This window comes from Lactuca sativa, chromosome 3 (genome assembly GCF_002870075.4).
Source record: "Lactuca sativa cultivar Salinas chromosome 3, Lsat_Salinas_v11, whole genome shotgun sequence".
NCBI classification, from domain to species: Eukaryota; Viridiplantae; Streptophyta; class Magnoliopsida; order Asterales; family Asteraceae; genus Lactuca; species Lactuca sativa.
In genome coordinates, this window is record NC_056625.2 from 53,123,533 (window position 1) to 53,137,344 (window position 13,812).

The 13,812-nt window shown below is 32.9% G+C and overlaps 1 protein-coding gene across 1 annotated transcript; it reads left to right on the plus strand.

Moving 5' to 3' along the window:
* The first annotated feature begins 12,650 nt into the window (after positions 1-12,650).
* LOC128133017 (MLP-like protein 31) lies at positions 12,651-13,609 on the plus strand. The gene is made up of 2 exons (XM_052770028.1): positions 12,651-12,904; positions 13,104-13,609. The coding sequence occupies exons 1-2, from the start codon at positions 12,718-12,720 to the stop codon at positions 13,373-13,375; spliced, it is 459 nt and encodes a 152-aa protein (XP_052625988.1). The 5' UTR covers positions 12,651-12,717; the 3' UTR covers positions 13,376-13,609.
* The last annotated feature ends 203 nt before the right edge of the window (positions 13,610-13,812 follow it).

Consider the following 13,812-nt stretch of genomic DNA (forward strand, 5'->3'; position numbering starts at 1 on the left):
TTATTTAAGCATGTGTTAGTAATATTGTAATATTTGCTAAGGATTTTTTTAATTGTATATAAAGGTAGCAAAAAAACTAAAATTACACGTTAACTCGATACATACTACTTACAAAATAAACGTGTTAGCTCGAAACTTTTAACTTGACATTTTATTTTTTTGCAACATTTTTAATTCTTTAGGTAAATTAGACACACCTAAAACGATATAAAAGAAAAAATTTGAGTTAAATATCTTCTATATATACTAATAAATGAAAATCATTATGCCACATGTCATTCTCTTACTATTTTTGATATCTGTAATTTTATAGTTTTTTTGGATTAATAAAATCCAAATGTCAAAATCTAGGTTTTTTCTAATTTTAAAATTAAAAATCCACATAAAATATTATTTAAATATGTAATGTATTAAATGTTTTAAATATGGTTTATTCCTTTCTTATTTTATATCCCTAATTTCCATGTATACTTATACGTCCTTGATTTGCTCAACAATTCACAAAGAAGGATTTCATGATTTTATTCTCACCATAATCTTTCATTTTTTTCTGAAAATAAAAATCAAATTTCAACTGAACATTATAATTAAAATATAATATAAAACCATTTATATGATGAATTTCAATTCAATCTAATATTATATAGTTTGTATGATTAAAAATAATTTAGATATATCTTAAAAATATCAAAATATATTATACGAAAACTTTTTGATAATGACACCAACAACATGCTTATCTAGCTTGTATTTGTGTTTTTATTTATTTTACAAATAGAATTTATTTAAACATATTTTTGAGAATAAGAAAATAATAGAAGTTACTAACAAACTAAATTATTTCATTATAATTATTTTAAATAAAACAATTATATTACTATATAGGATTGTAGTTTTTTTTTCGATAATTAAAATTTGTATTTGATTGTACAACACGATGATTTTATCAATAGTCAAGTTAAAACACACTGCTGATATTTTGATATTTAAACCTAAATATTTAGCTTTTGTTTTAATCAACTCGTGTATTACACGGGTTTCACACCTAGTTTTTGTAATATAGAAGCCATTGGATTTTTACTCGTTAACTTTCTAACGTAGAATACGCCTATATATTTTACTAAATTAGGCAGAACTAAATGCCCCTTCCACTTTCTCTTTTATAATTAAAGAAATCAATAGAAAAGTCTTATTATTTTAGGAAAATTAACTATTAAGTGTTAAAATTATTGTTCTAAATAGAAAACCTCAAGAAACCAATAAAATTTTCACTTAAGCCTCTTATGATCTGTTTAACAAGTCAAGGGACCAAATTCTCAAATTTTTCCAAAATAATGAGATTTTTCTATAGATTTATTGAAATTTTTTATGCAATATATAAACGTATTTTTATTTATTTATATGTATTTTTTAAGTATGTTTAAGTATTTTTTTATATATTTTTTTACATGTTTCTCCACTTTTTAAAGATTTTTATGTTTTTTATATGAGTTTTTTTTTTTTCGTTTTTTATGTATTTTAAATGTGTAAAGTTCTTTTTTACGTATTTATATGAAGTTTTTAGTATTTTTACGAATTTTTATGTATATTAGTATAGTTGTCACATATTTATGTAATTTTAAGTATTCTTACATATTCATTTATACCTTTTAAGTATGTTTATGCGTTTTGGTAACTTTTTTTACATATCTATATATCTTTTACTTTAAATTTCATTATAAATTAAGTATCAGACCTTGTAAATGAAGAAAAAAAAAGTATTATAGAGTACTTCAAAACAAATATTTTTGTTTTCAAACCATGACCATTAACAATCAATGCCTTTTTTACATATAAAGTCTTCCATTTCTTCATAAAATCAGTTTACAAATATCCTTACTGATATTTGTAAACATTGTTTATCTAAAATCGAATAAAAAAAACAGCTACAAAAATGACGTTGATTTCTAAACATAATCTTTACAAATGTTTGTTTTGAAATACATTAGTGTTGTTTTTTCTTCATTTGTAAGATCTTATAGGTAGGTTAAAATGAAACTTGAAGTAAAAAAAACTACATAAAAAATTTACCAAAATACATCAAAAATTTTAAAAATTACATACAAATATGTTAATAAATACATTTATACATTTAAAATAGGGAAAATGACATCTTAGCCCTACAAACTTTCTAGGGTTTATCCGTGGAGTCCCTAAACTATTTTCTTGGCTTTAGGAGGGAGCTCAGTCGTTTTTTTCGGGTCGATTACGTCCTTTTGACCAAAGTGAAGGGGTCATCCGGTTACCCTTTGTCATATGACATTTGTTGACCAAATTTCCCACGTTGACTTTTAATTTTTCCTACCTTTGGACCCACATCTCTCTCTCTCTCTCTCACACACACAATCTACCAGACATCCACCATCGTCTTTTTCCTCTCAACCTTCCTCTCAAACAGTTTACCCAAACACTAACATCTAAACACCCTTTTGTTCTCTAAATGGATAAATAGCAGATCCTGAACACATTTCAATCAGAAAATTTACAGAGATATATGCATATGAAGATAAATAACGATTAGAAAAGGTTTCGAAATGGGAAGCGTTAATGCGTGGGAGGTGATCGACGGAGTTCTTGTTGCCGCTTCACTGCAGCCGTTGAAGATTAAGCTGTTGGTGAGCGACCTCGGTCTTGTGTTTCTGTTGCGAGGGTATTCCGACGAGATGTACCAGTTCCAATCACTACTCCTCGGGGTTTGTTCAGACCGTCGTCACTGCCGCCACTCCAAGGCGCCGTTTCTATGGCCGCCGACCTTGTTGCCACCAACCACTGCTATTAGGCGATGCTTGGTGTGCATATTTCATTTGTGACTTAACTTTAGTCAATTGTTTGGTGTTCATATGTGTTGTGGGTTATTTGTCTAGCCGGAAATCACAAGGATGCCGCCTTGCACCACCGTCGGCCACCAATTGGGTGGCTGTGCGTGTGTATGTGTATGTTAGTGAGTGTGTGTGTGATTCGGGATTTGTATTGTAATTTGTTATAGTGTCGGAATAATGAAAGAACTTGAAAACTACCACCTTAAGGTGGTCGCTGCCGCCTCCTACCGCCACCGACCGCCGTGTCGGGTGGCGGTGTGTTTTCCTTGTGAGTTGATTCGTTTGGGAGGGGTGCTTGAAACCCTAATGGGCCTTGTAAGCTCAAATGGGCCCAATAAAGCTTAATGGACTCTAATGGGCTTAATGAAAACCCTAATGGACTTTAATATTATTCGAGTGGGCTTAATGGGCCCAATAAAGCCCTAATTGACCTAGAAGCCCAACAAATTAATAAATGGACTAGTATTTGGGTTGGAAACCCTAATGGCGATAAAACCTTAATTTTGAAAATTAATCGGGACATGCACGAGAATTATTTAATAACAGGAGATATTAAATAATAACCATTGGCAAAAACTAATCTAAGCAATATTGGACTTAATGGATTAAGTCCTTAGTGGATTAAGTCTTTAATGGGTTAAGTAGGAAACTTAACCCTAATCGGCATTTTATGAGAAACCCTAACTTCACTTGTGTTTATTGTTGGGCCTTTCTTTCGGGCCTTGATGATTGGTTTATTAATGGGCCATCCAAGAATAATAGTGTGGACTAAAATAATTTAATGGGCCTAGGGCAAGGTCCATGTAAGGGATTGGGCCCAATTTGGAAAATAGGGCCATAGTTGGGCCTTAATGATTATATATGATGTTGGGCCTTAGAATAAAGTCATGTAAGGGGTTTGGGCCCAATTTGGAAAATTGGGCCATATGATGGACTTTGAGTCCTATTCGACTTTGGGCCTATGAATTGGGCCTTGGGCTTGAATAAGCGAAGCTAGGGGTAATATAGTAATTACCCAAAGTATGTAATTGGTTATGTAGTGGAACCCAATCGCTAATTGGGTGATGTTTTGATATTGATAGATCGGGAATCTGTCAGCCAGCAGCTGGGGTTGAGTCTGCGGGACTTCAGCAGGGTGGGATTATGTCTATGGGACTTCAGCAGTGTGAGGTGAGTTACCTTCCAGTAGCGGTGGGTCTACGGCCACAATGCCGACCCACCAGTAGGAGTTGTTGTTAGATGATTGTCTTTGTGATAACTGTCTATGTTTGCTACTACCTGTTATGTTTATGTGCTAGCATGATATGATGTTATGTGATAGTGGTAGTAGGGGTGTGAAATAGTCCCCGGTTACCGGTCGATAGGGCCGAAGGGGTAGATTAGTACCCAACTATGCTAGACAGATTATGATATATGTGATATGATATTATGTGGTAGCAGTAGGGGATGAAAGAGTCCCCACTTACCGGTTGAGAGGACCGAAGTGGTAGGCCAGCACCCAGATATGCTAGGCAGTATATGACTTATGTGTTTATGTTATGGTTTTATGTGGTAGTGTTAGGGGTGAAATAGTCCCCGGTTACCGATTGAAAGATATCGAAGGAGAGGTCAGCTCCCAGATATGCTAGGCAGTACCCAGTTGAGAGGACCGAAGGGGAGCACAGCACCCAGGTATGCTAGGCAGTATCCGGTCGAGATGACCGAAGGGGAGGCCAGCACCCAGATATGCTAGGCAGTATCCGGTCGAGAGGACCGAAGGGGTAGGTCGGGCACCCAGATATGGCTGACAGTATATGTATGTTATATGATCGTATGGTATGTGGTATGATGGGGGAACTCACTAAGCTTTGTGCTTACGGTTTATAGTTTTGGTTTCAGGTACTCGTTTCCAAAGGAAAGGAGCCGGCTTGATCGTAACGCATCCCACTATGTTTTCCGCACATGAGATCTTTGGGATTACACTATGATATGGTTTTATGATAATATGTTTTGATTATTGACACTTTGGTTTTGACATGAGATATTAATATTAATGTTTTTATACTGATGGTTTTATATAATAATGTATTTAAAAACGAAATTTTTGGCCTTGAATTTTGGGATGTTACAGTGTCATTTTAATTCTTCATAGATTTTCAATTTTTTAATATCGCCCAAATCCACACACATCCACCAAATTCCATTCATACAGTTCAAATTACCCAAATAGCAATCGGATCCAAGCATGAAAAACGATTGAAATTCAATAAAACAACAAACCTTAGAGCATTTATCACTACCAATATCAGCATCTTCAAGAACCTTTTTACCAGCAACAATGCAATAGTGAAGACAATCATCAAGCCTTTGGTCATTCTTCCGATCAGTATACCCATCCATCGTAAAACCAAATCGAGTCGGAAACTTGGACGCATAAAACCAGTCCATCAACCCGATTCCGGTCTCCCTTGCCAACAACTTCTCAGAGGATCCCCTGCACTTCCACCTCATTTACCAATTTCACTATCGTCGCCACCATAAGCACCAGAATCAACAACAATAACGTCTTCTAGAGGCTCGTTAACAGCAAAAGTATCAGTTGTAGCAGTGGCAACAATACTTGTACCAACAGATGATTCATCGAAGTCTTTAATATTGTAAGCAACAGGCCCGACAAGGCACTCATCTAAAAGAACCAATTAAAGGGCCAAAAACCCTAATTTATATATCGATGTAGAGATACAGAGAGAAAGAGGAGATAGGAAAATATGAAGTGGTGAGAAAGTCGCAATTAAGGCCGACAAGAATGACTGGAGATAGAGAATTGCTTTGTTTTCTGTTGAGAGATCAAGAGATCAGAGTGAAAGTGTGGTTAGGATTCGTATAAAAGAAATGGGTGACAAATGGAAAAGGGGGCAAATTATTTGACAGGTGGTTCGAACCGGAGATGGTCACCAGTGAATTGAAGTTCTTGTAGGGAAGAGTAGAAGGGTATTGGGTATGGGGTGGGGTAATGGTAATCGATGACATGGCATGGCTGATGGGGAAAATCTTGCTGATGTGGCATTGAAACCTACTAAAATAGGTGAAGGTGACTAAAAAGACAGGTTGCTCACGACTTCGTTTCCTTATAAAGCCACAAAATAAGTTAAATGGATAAATGGGTAAACCCTAGAAACTTAATAGGGCATATACGTCATTTTCCCTTTAAAATATGTAAAAATATTTTTTAAAAAACCATATAAAGAACTTAAAAAGGTACATAAGTATGTGAAAAACATACCAAAATATATGAAAATATGTAAAAATATTAAAAAGTTATAAAAATACGTAAAAAAAATATGTTTATGCATTTAAAATACATAAAAAACACTTTATATATATATATATATATATATATATATATATATATATATATATATATATATATATATATATATATCTCACTACAAGGAAAAAGGTCATTACCGGCGACAAAAGTCGCCGGTAATACTAATAGCGGCGACGCGTCGCCGGTACTGAGTCGCCGTTACTGCCTCGTCGCTATTGACCAGTTTGTCGCCGCTAATTATAAAAGTCGCCGCTAATGAGTATTGTCGCCGCTAATAAGCTAGTCGCCGGTAATGACATCTGTCGCCGGTGAAAGTGTCGCCGGTAATAAGTTCTGTCGCCGGTAAAAGTGTCGCCGGTAATTTTTTTTCAATTTTTTTTTTAAATAATGATTTTGGTTGTCGGTGATAATATCGCAGGTAAAAGTGTCGCCGGTAATAACAATATTCGATTAAATATCAAAACCAATAGTATCGACGTTAATTACAAAACAAACATCCTATTAAATATCAAACATAATAGTGCCAATGCAAATTACAAACAAACATCCAAAATACAATTAAATATCAAAAGTCATAATATCCGAGTAGCAAAACAACAAATTTTTACAATCTACCAAGTAGCAAAACGAGACAACATATGCAAATAAAACCCATCCTTACATACCCTCATCGTCGTTCCCATCGTTTCCTTGATTATTTTGGGATTGAAAAAACGAATAAAGCTCATCCCTACATGTCGGGTCGGCGAGCATTGCACGAAGATTTTCCAACTACATAATTAATAGCAATATATATAAACTTATAAGTTTGATCGTCAAACATAAACAAAAACTATCAAAATACATTGTTATTTTTAAACTAAGATAGAAAACCAAAGTACATTGCTATTTCTTGCACTTGGGACAAAAACCAAATTACCAAACTTTTTAGCAAATAATAACCACAAAACCAAAACTACCAAATCAACATGCATTTTACGATGCTAAAGTAGATTGCTATTCTTAAACAAATATAGAAAACCAACCAAATTACCAAACTTTTTAGCAAATAACCACCACAAAACCAAAACTACCAAATCAACATGCATTTTACGAAGCTAAAGTAGATTGCTATTTTTAAACAAAGATAGAAAACCAAAGTACGTTGCTATATTTTGCACTTGGGACAAAAACCAAATTACCAAACTTTTTAGCAAATAACCACCACAAAACCAAAACTACCAAATCAACATGCATTTTACAATGCTAAAGTAGATTGCTATTTTACCTGTGATGGTTGTGATGGTGGTTGTGATGGTTGCGAAGGCTGTGGAATCGTCGGAAGACCAGAAGGTTTGCAGCCAATGCCTCTAATGTGGCCACGTCGCTCTCCTAATACTTTCTCGAACGTAGCTCTTTCTTGAGCGGGCGTTAGCTCACTTTCACCTTGAGTTTGCTCTAACAGCTCTTCAACTAACCGATTCTGTAACTCCCAAAAGTGAGTAACAATTAAGTATAAATAAACATTTAAATATAGGATAAAATTATAATTAAATACTTACATATTGTTGTTCCGATTCAGTAGTAACAAATACACCATTCTTATCGGTATGAACTTTGTGAAATGTTTCCACTCTCTTAAGGTTCTGTTTAAGTTTAAAAATTATATTATATTTTAAATAAATAATTACATGTATCGTACGGTACCTTCTTATAGAAAATACTGCTATACGAGCTCGAACCCCCACGATTCACATTTATTTGCTTTTCACGGATTTTTTTGTTCATTTCTGAAGCAATTATGTGTTCGTCAGTTTGAAAATACTCAACTGTCTTCGCCCAGTTATCAACAAGCATACCATCCGGAGGATTTGCCAATGCTCTTCGGATATCTTCATACCCTCCGACCATCTTGAAATATTCTTTTGCGTCGGCTTTACGCTCTCGAAAACCTTTTAACAAGGCTGCTTGAAAACTCTCTGTCAATAGAGTAGCTTGTGCATCCTAGTACATTTGATTGAGATCAAACTTTGTCTACAAAAAAAAAGTTAACCAAGTAAAAAACAATTATAGTTAAACCTATAAAATATATTTAAATAAATAATTACCGCTAAATGTTATAATACAATGTCCTTTATATCAGGGGAAACTCTTTTCCAACTCCATTTGTCAAAAGGGACCATCTGCCACATTGTTTTCCCAACTTCTCGGGAAAACATGTCTCCCGCCTCTCCTACGGGATTAAATGTGATGTCCCTATCATATTGCATGCCTATTGGTTTCCCCTGGTTCTGCAAGATTGTTTTTTCAAGCTTTATATTTTTTGCTTTTCCTCGAACTTTCCTTCGGGCACGTCCCTCAACTACAAATGTAATTAAAAATTATAAGAAACGACATTTAATTTATGATAATTGAACAAAAATAGTAAATAAAAATTCATGATAAGACTTACCGTCCTGCTCGTGCTGGCCAGGACCTCTACCACCTGGGAAAGGTGGGTCCTCAGCTCCGTCTCCCCCATGTCCACGACCCATGACAGCAGCCATGGTAAACATAAACAAAAGCCACACTCTCATCATTTCCTGAAAAATTATAAGATATACAAATACAATTTTTATTATAGATACACATTACATAGAAATAAACATTTAGATAGTGTTAGGTGCATTTCATGCATTCATTTTGTAGTTTTAGTTCCTAAAAGTGCATTGCATTTAGGTTTAAACTCATGCATTTTGCATATTTTTTGGGATTTTTCATGATGCAATTCCATTCACACACTTTTATGATATTTCAGGGACTTTTTGAAGGTTGGAAATCGTTGGAGGAAGTTAAAAAGAACTGGAGACAGAGTTACAGAAGTTTTGGAGCTTAGAAGAGAGAGAATGAAGAATTTGGCTTCTCAGAAGTTTACACGACCGTGTAAATGCTCCCCTTTAATTTACACGGGCCGTGTAAACGTACATGCAAGGGCAGTCTACTTCGAAGACCTTGAAGGATTAAGCATTCTACTTTTATTGCTTACACGGCCGTGTAAATGGCACCCTTTAATTTACACGGGCCGTGTAAACGTCTCGACAGTTTTAAAGTGATTTTATCCTCTTATAATTAAGCATTCTACTTTTATTGTTTACACGGTCGTGTAAATGGCACCCAGAATTCCACAAAGAGTTGTCGGTTCTTGCAATACTATACTATCTTTAGTATTAGAAATAGCAGTGATTTGAGCTTTATTAATATTATTTTATCCCATCATTTGTTGGCTTGATAGCCAAACAGATAGGAATAAACATTTAGATAGGAATAAACATTTCTATTTAAACTAGAAATCCAAATAAAGTTCATATTACAAACACATATTACAAATACACATTACATAAGAACTATTCTAATCAGAATCTTCCTCATATTCTTCAGTGTCTTCTTCGGTATCATAGTCAGAATCGGTGTCATCGTAATCAATCTCGCAATCAGAAACATCATTGACTCTACCACTTGGCGGAGGAACTTCAGATGCACTTTCTACATCAACAATGACTCTAGGAATGTTTTGAAAGTACATGCTGAAATCGATAAAAAGTGGAGCATCGGATGAAGAGATATTTTGAAGTACATCGACATCGTCTACATTTTCGTGTGAGACATTGTCAACATTTTGAACAAGGTCATCGTTCGATAACACAACGATGGTTATTGTTTGGCACTCTGATGTAGAATGAAGAATGAAAGTTAGAGATAAGATTAATTACTTGATATACTGTCTGACTTCTTCACAGCTATTCAATACAATTTTATAATAGACATTATGTTGTTGTGTTGTTCTTTTTTACCGTCGAGATTAAAATAGATATAAGTTTTTAAACAATTTTATAACTTTTTTTGTGTTTTTTTTTCCAGTTATAACAATATTTTTTTTTTCAATTATAGCATCCTTTAACCTATTTTTATGGTAACCGATTATTATTGGTTATAGAAATATAATCTTATGAATTAATTTGAAGATTATAAATAACTATATAACTTATTGGTTAATTAATTTGGAGTTAGCTTGGGTAAAAACTAGAAACTTTCTAGTTTTTGTATATAAGTTTTTAAACAATTATATATATATATATATATATATATATATATATATATATATATATATATATATATATATATATATATATATATGTTGTGTTTTTTTTCCAATTATAACAATAACTAATTTTTATTTTCTTTTCAATTATAGCATCCTACTTATAAGAAAACCACATAATTTTACATAATAAATAAGAACATAAAATTCACATACTTTTACATACATATTATGTTGTTGTGTTGTTCCTTTTTACCGTCGAGATGAAAATATATATAAGTTTTTAAACAATTTAATAATTTTTTTGTGTTTTTTTTCCAATTATAACAATAATTTATTATTTTTTTTTTCAATTATAGCATCCTTTAACCTATTTTTATGGTAACCGATTATTATTGGTTATAAAAATATAATCTTATGAATTAATTTGAAGATTATAAGTTAACTATATAACTTATTGGTTAATTAATTTGGAATTAGCTTGGGTAAAAACTAGAAGCTTTCTAGTTTTTGTATATGTTTTTAAACAATTTTATAATTTTTTTTGTGTTTTTTATTTTCAAATTATAACAATAATTTATTTTTATTTTTTTTTCAATTATAGCATCCTACTTATACCAAAACCACATAGTTTTACATAATACATAAGAAGATGAAATTCACATACTTTTACATACATATACACCAAATACAAATACACACAAAATAACATCCTACTTAAACCAAATACACATAATTTCACATATATACATAATAACATCCTATTTATACCAAATACAAAAGTTTCACAATCATATATCACATTTACAACAAACATACATACATTCACATACACATAATAACATTCTACTTATAACAAATACATATAATTTCTACCAAATACTAATATACCACATATACATCAAACACACATACATTGGAATATATATACCAAATTCACATATATTCAAACAAATACGAAATATACAATCTAATTTTCACATATGACAATTTTCACATAATTTCACATGTAAATACAAAATTCACAAAAAAAATAAAATAATAGAACCTGTAGTGGCGGAACTAGTCTTCACCCGAAATTAGCCTCACCGGAAAAACTGAACAACACCACCAAAATCACTGATATTGAACAATGTATTGCAATTTAGTCATCAAAATCAGCTTTTAATAATCATCAAATGTCCCTAAAGGCTAAACTACTACTTGAAGCTATACAAGTAATTGCAATTCAATAACCACAAACAAAAAAATGAATAACTTGTTTCTAATCCAAAACAACACCACCAAAAACAAGAATATGAACAACTTATTATCATTCAATCACTAGATAAAGCTACAAATCGAAATGAACATACAAAATAAAAAAGAAATCACCAAATAAACTTACCTTTCTTCAAGAAATGGAGGTAGAAATTGGTCCCAAAGCTTTAACCACACCTAGAGACACTTGCTTGGAACAATGTGGGGAGAAATTTCCTTGGAAGAAGCAAATTGAAGAGGAAATCGGTGAAATGGTGAAGGAAATTGGAAGCAAACAGAAAGGAAAATGAAGGGAAGGTTTCTGCATGCGTTTTTTTTATCTGCGAGGGGCAATAGCAGCGACACCTTTAGCGGCGACACCAGACCCTTTACCAGCGACAATTTGTAATAGTGGCGACAAACTGGAGGGAAGGGTAACGCGTCATTTTTAGTGAACTATTAGCGATGACTTTTTTAAACCTTTAGCGGCGACATCTGTGTCGCCGGTATTAGGTTAGACAGGATAAGGCACCCCACCCGTTGGATTGGATATCTCATCGAACGGTTGAGATGCAACAGAGGGGGAAAGTGTGGATTTGGGTGACAACCCTTTAGCGGCGACACTATTACCGGCGACAAGGGGCTTTACCGACGACTTTATCTAAAGTCGCCGGTAAAGCATAAATGAAGGTTTTTTGTCACATGTCCTCTTCTCCTTCATTTAGACACATGACATTTTTTAAAATTTTTAGATTTTCTATTTTCCACTTGTCATTTTATTATATTTTTCATTTTATCAAATTAAAATTTCACATTTAATATGTAAGGTAATATATATGTAAGGTATTTATTAGAAAAAGATTATATATGTACTATATTCAATACATTAAAGATTCATTAATTTTAATAAATAAAAATTTTTCTCATTTTTCTTATAAATCCAATAAATCCAAAATTTTCAAATTGTTAAAATTTTATATTTAATTTTTTTTAAGTAAACCCATGTAATAGATGGGTCTCACACCTAGTTTAAGGTATACGCTCAAAGGCCGTATATCTCACGGTGGAAGTGGTGTATGAATCTTTGTTAAAATTTCCATGTCATGTAAAACTTGAAGATGTACATGTAGAAAAACACGTAGCTAGCAACACCCATTATATAAGTGCATGCCTCATGCATCAGTTGCTCATGTACTACCATTAGAGAGGATAACTAGCTAGCTAGTGCTCGCAAGAAAAAGAGATAGCTAGAGATGGCTATAACAGGAACGATAACACGTGAAGTTGAAATCAAATGTCATCGTCACCAAGTCTTTGAACTCTTCAAGCATAGGCCACACGACACCTCAGTCATCGACCCTGAAACGATTGAAGCTTGTCATTTAATTTCTGGTCAATGGGGTGTTCCTGGAGCTGTCGTTCTGTGGCACTACTACCATGGTAAACTACTAACATATGAACTTGTTTTATGTTCGATCTATTCCATCTACACACATACACACACATCCATGATCCATGCATGTATATATATATATATATATATATATATATATATATATATATATATATATATATATATATATATATATATATATATATATATATATATATATATAAACTACTTCTGGTTTTTGCATAGTTGGAAAAAAGGAAACTGCGAAAGAAATCATTGAAGAAGTTGATGATGAGTTACACAAAATTGTGTTCAAAGTGATTGAAGGAGATATCTTGGAGGTGTATAATTCCTTGAGCTTCATTCTTACGACCAAAGAGGTGGGCGATAAGAAGTTTGTTATCTTGAGTATAGAATTCGAGAAGGCCAATGCAAGTATACCGGATCCAACATCCTATCTGGATTTGGTTTGTGGACTAGTTGCAAATGTAGGTGCTCATTTTCTCAAGTACCCATGATGTCGTCGATATATTCACTAAATAAATGTCGCTGACATTATGCATGTATTGAAGCTCCAACAGCGACTTGCTTGGTAATAATAGATTAAAGGGAAGTGATTGTTTAATAAATAAATGTCAGCTGCTGTATTTATAAATATTGATGCTAGCTTGTGAAGATATGTATTTGTATTGTAAATGTAAACTGGCATGGTGTTATGGTGTATTTCAATTGCTTGTGTGGGAATTGTTTCATCTTTTGCTTGATTTTTGAAACTAAAACTCACTTTTGATAGTCACGTTTTGTGTTTATGTTTTTTTATAAGTTTAAGACTTCCAAATAGTTTAAGTAACGTGTAAAACTATGGAATGGTTTAAGATTTTTATGTTGCTTTTTAATGTTTTCATCAGCTGCCCGAGTGGGTAGGTTGGGCAATGACCTAGAGCCTAGAATCGTG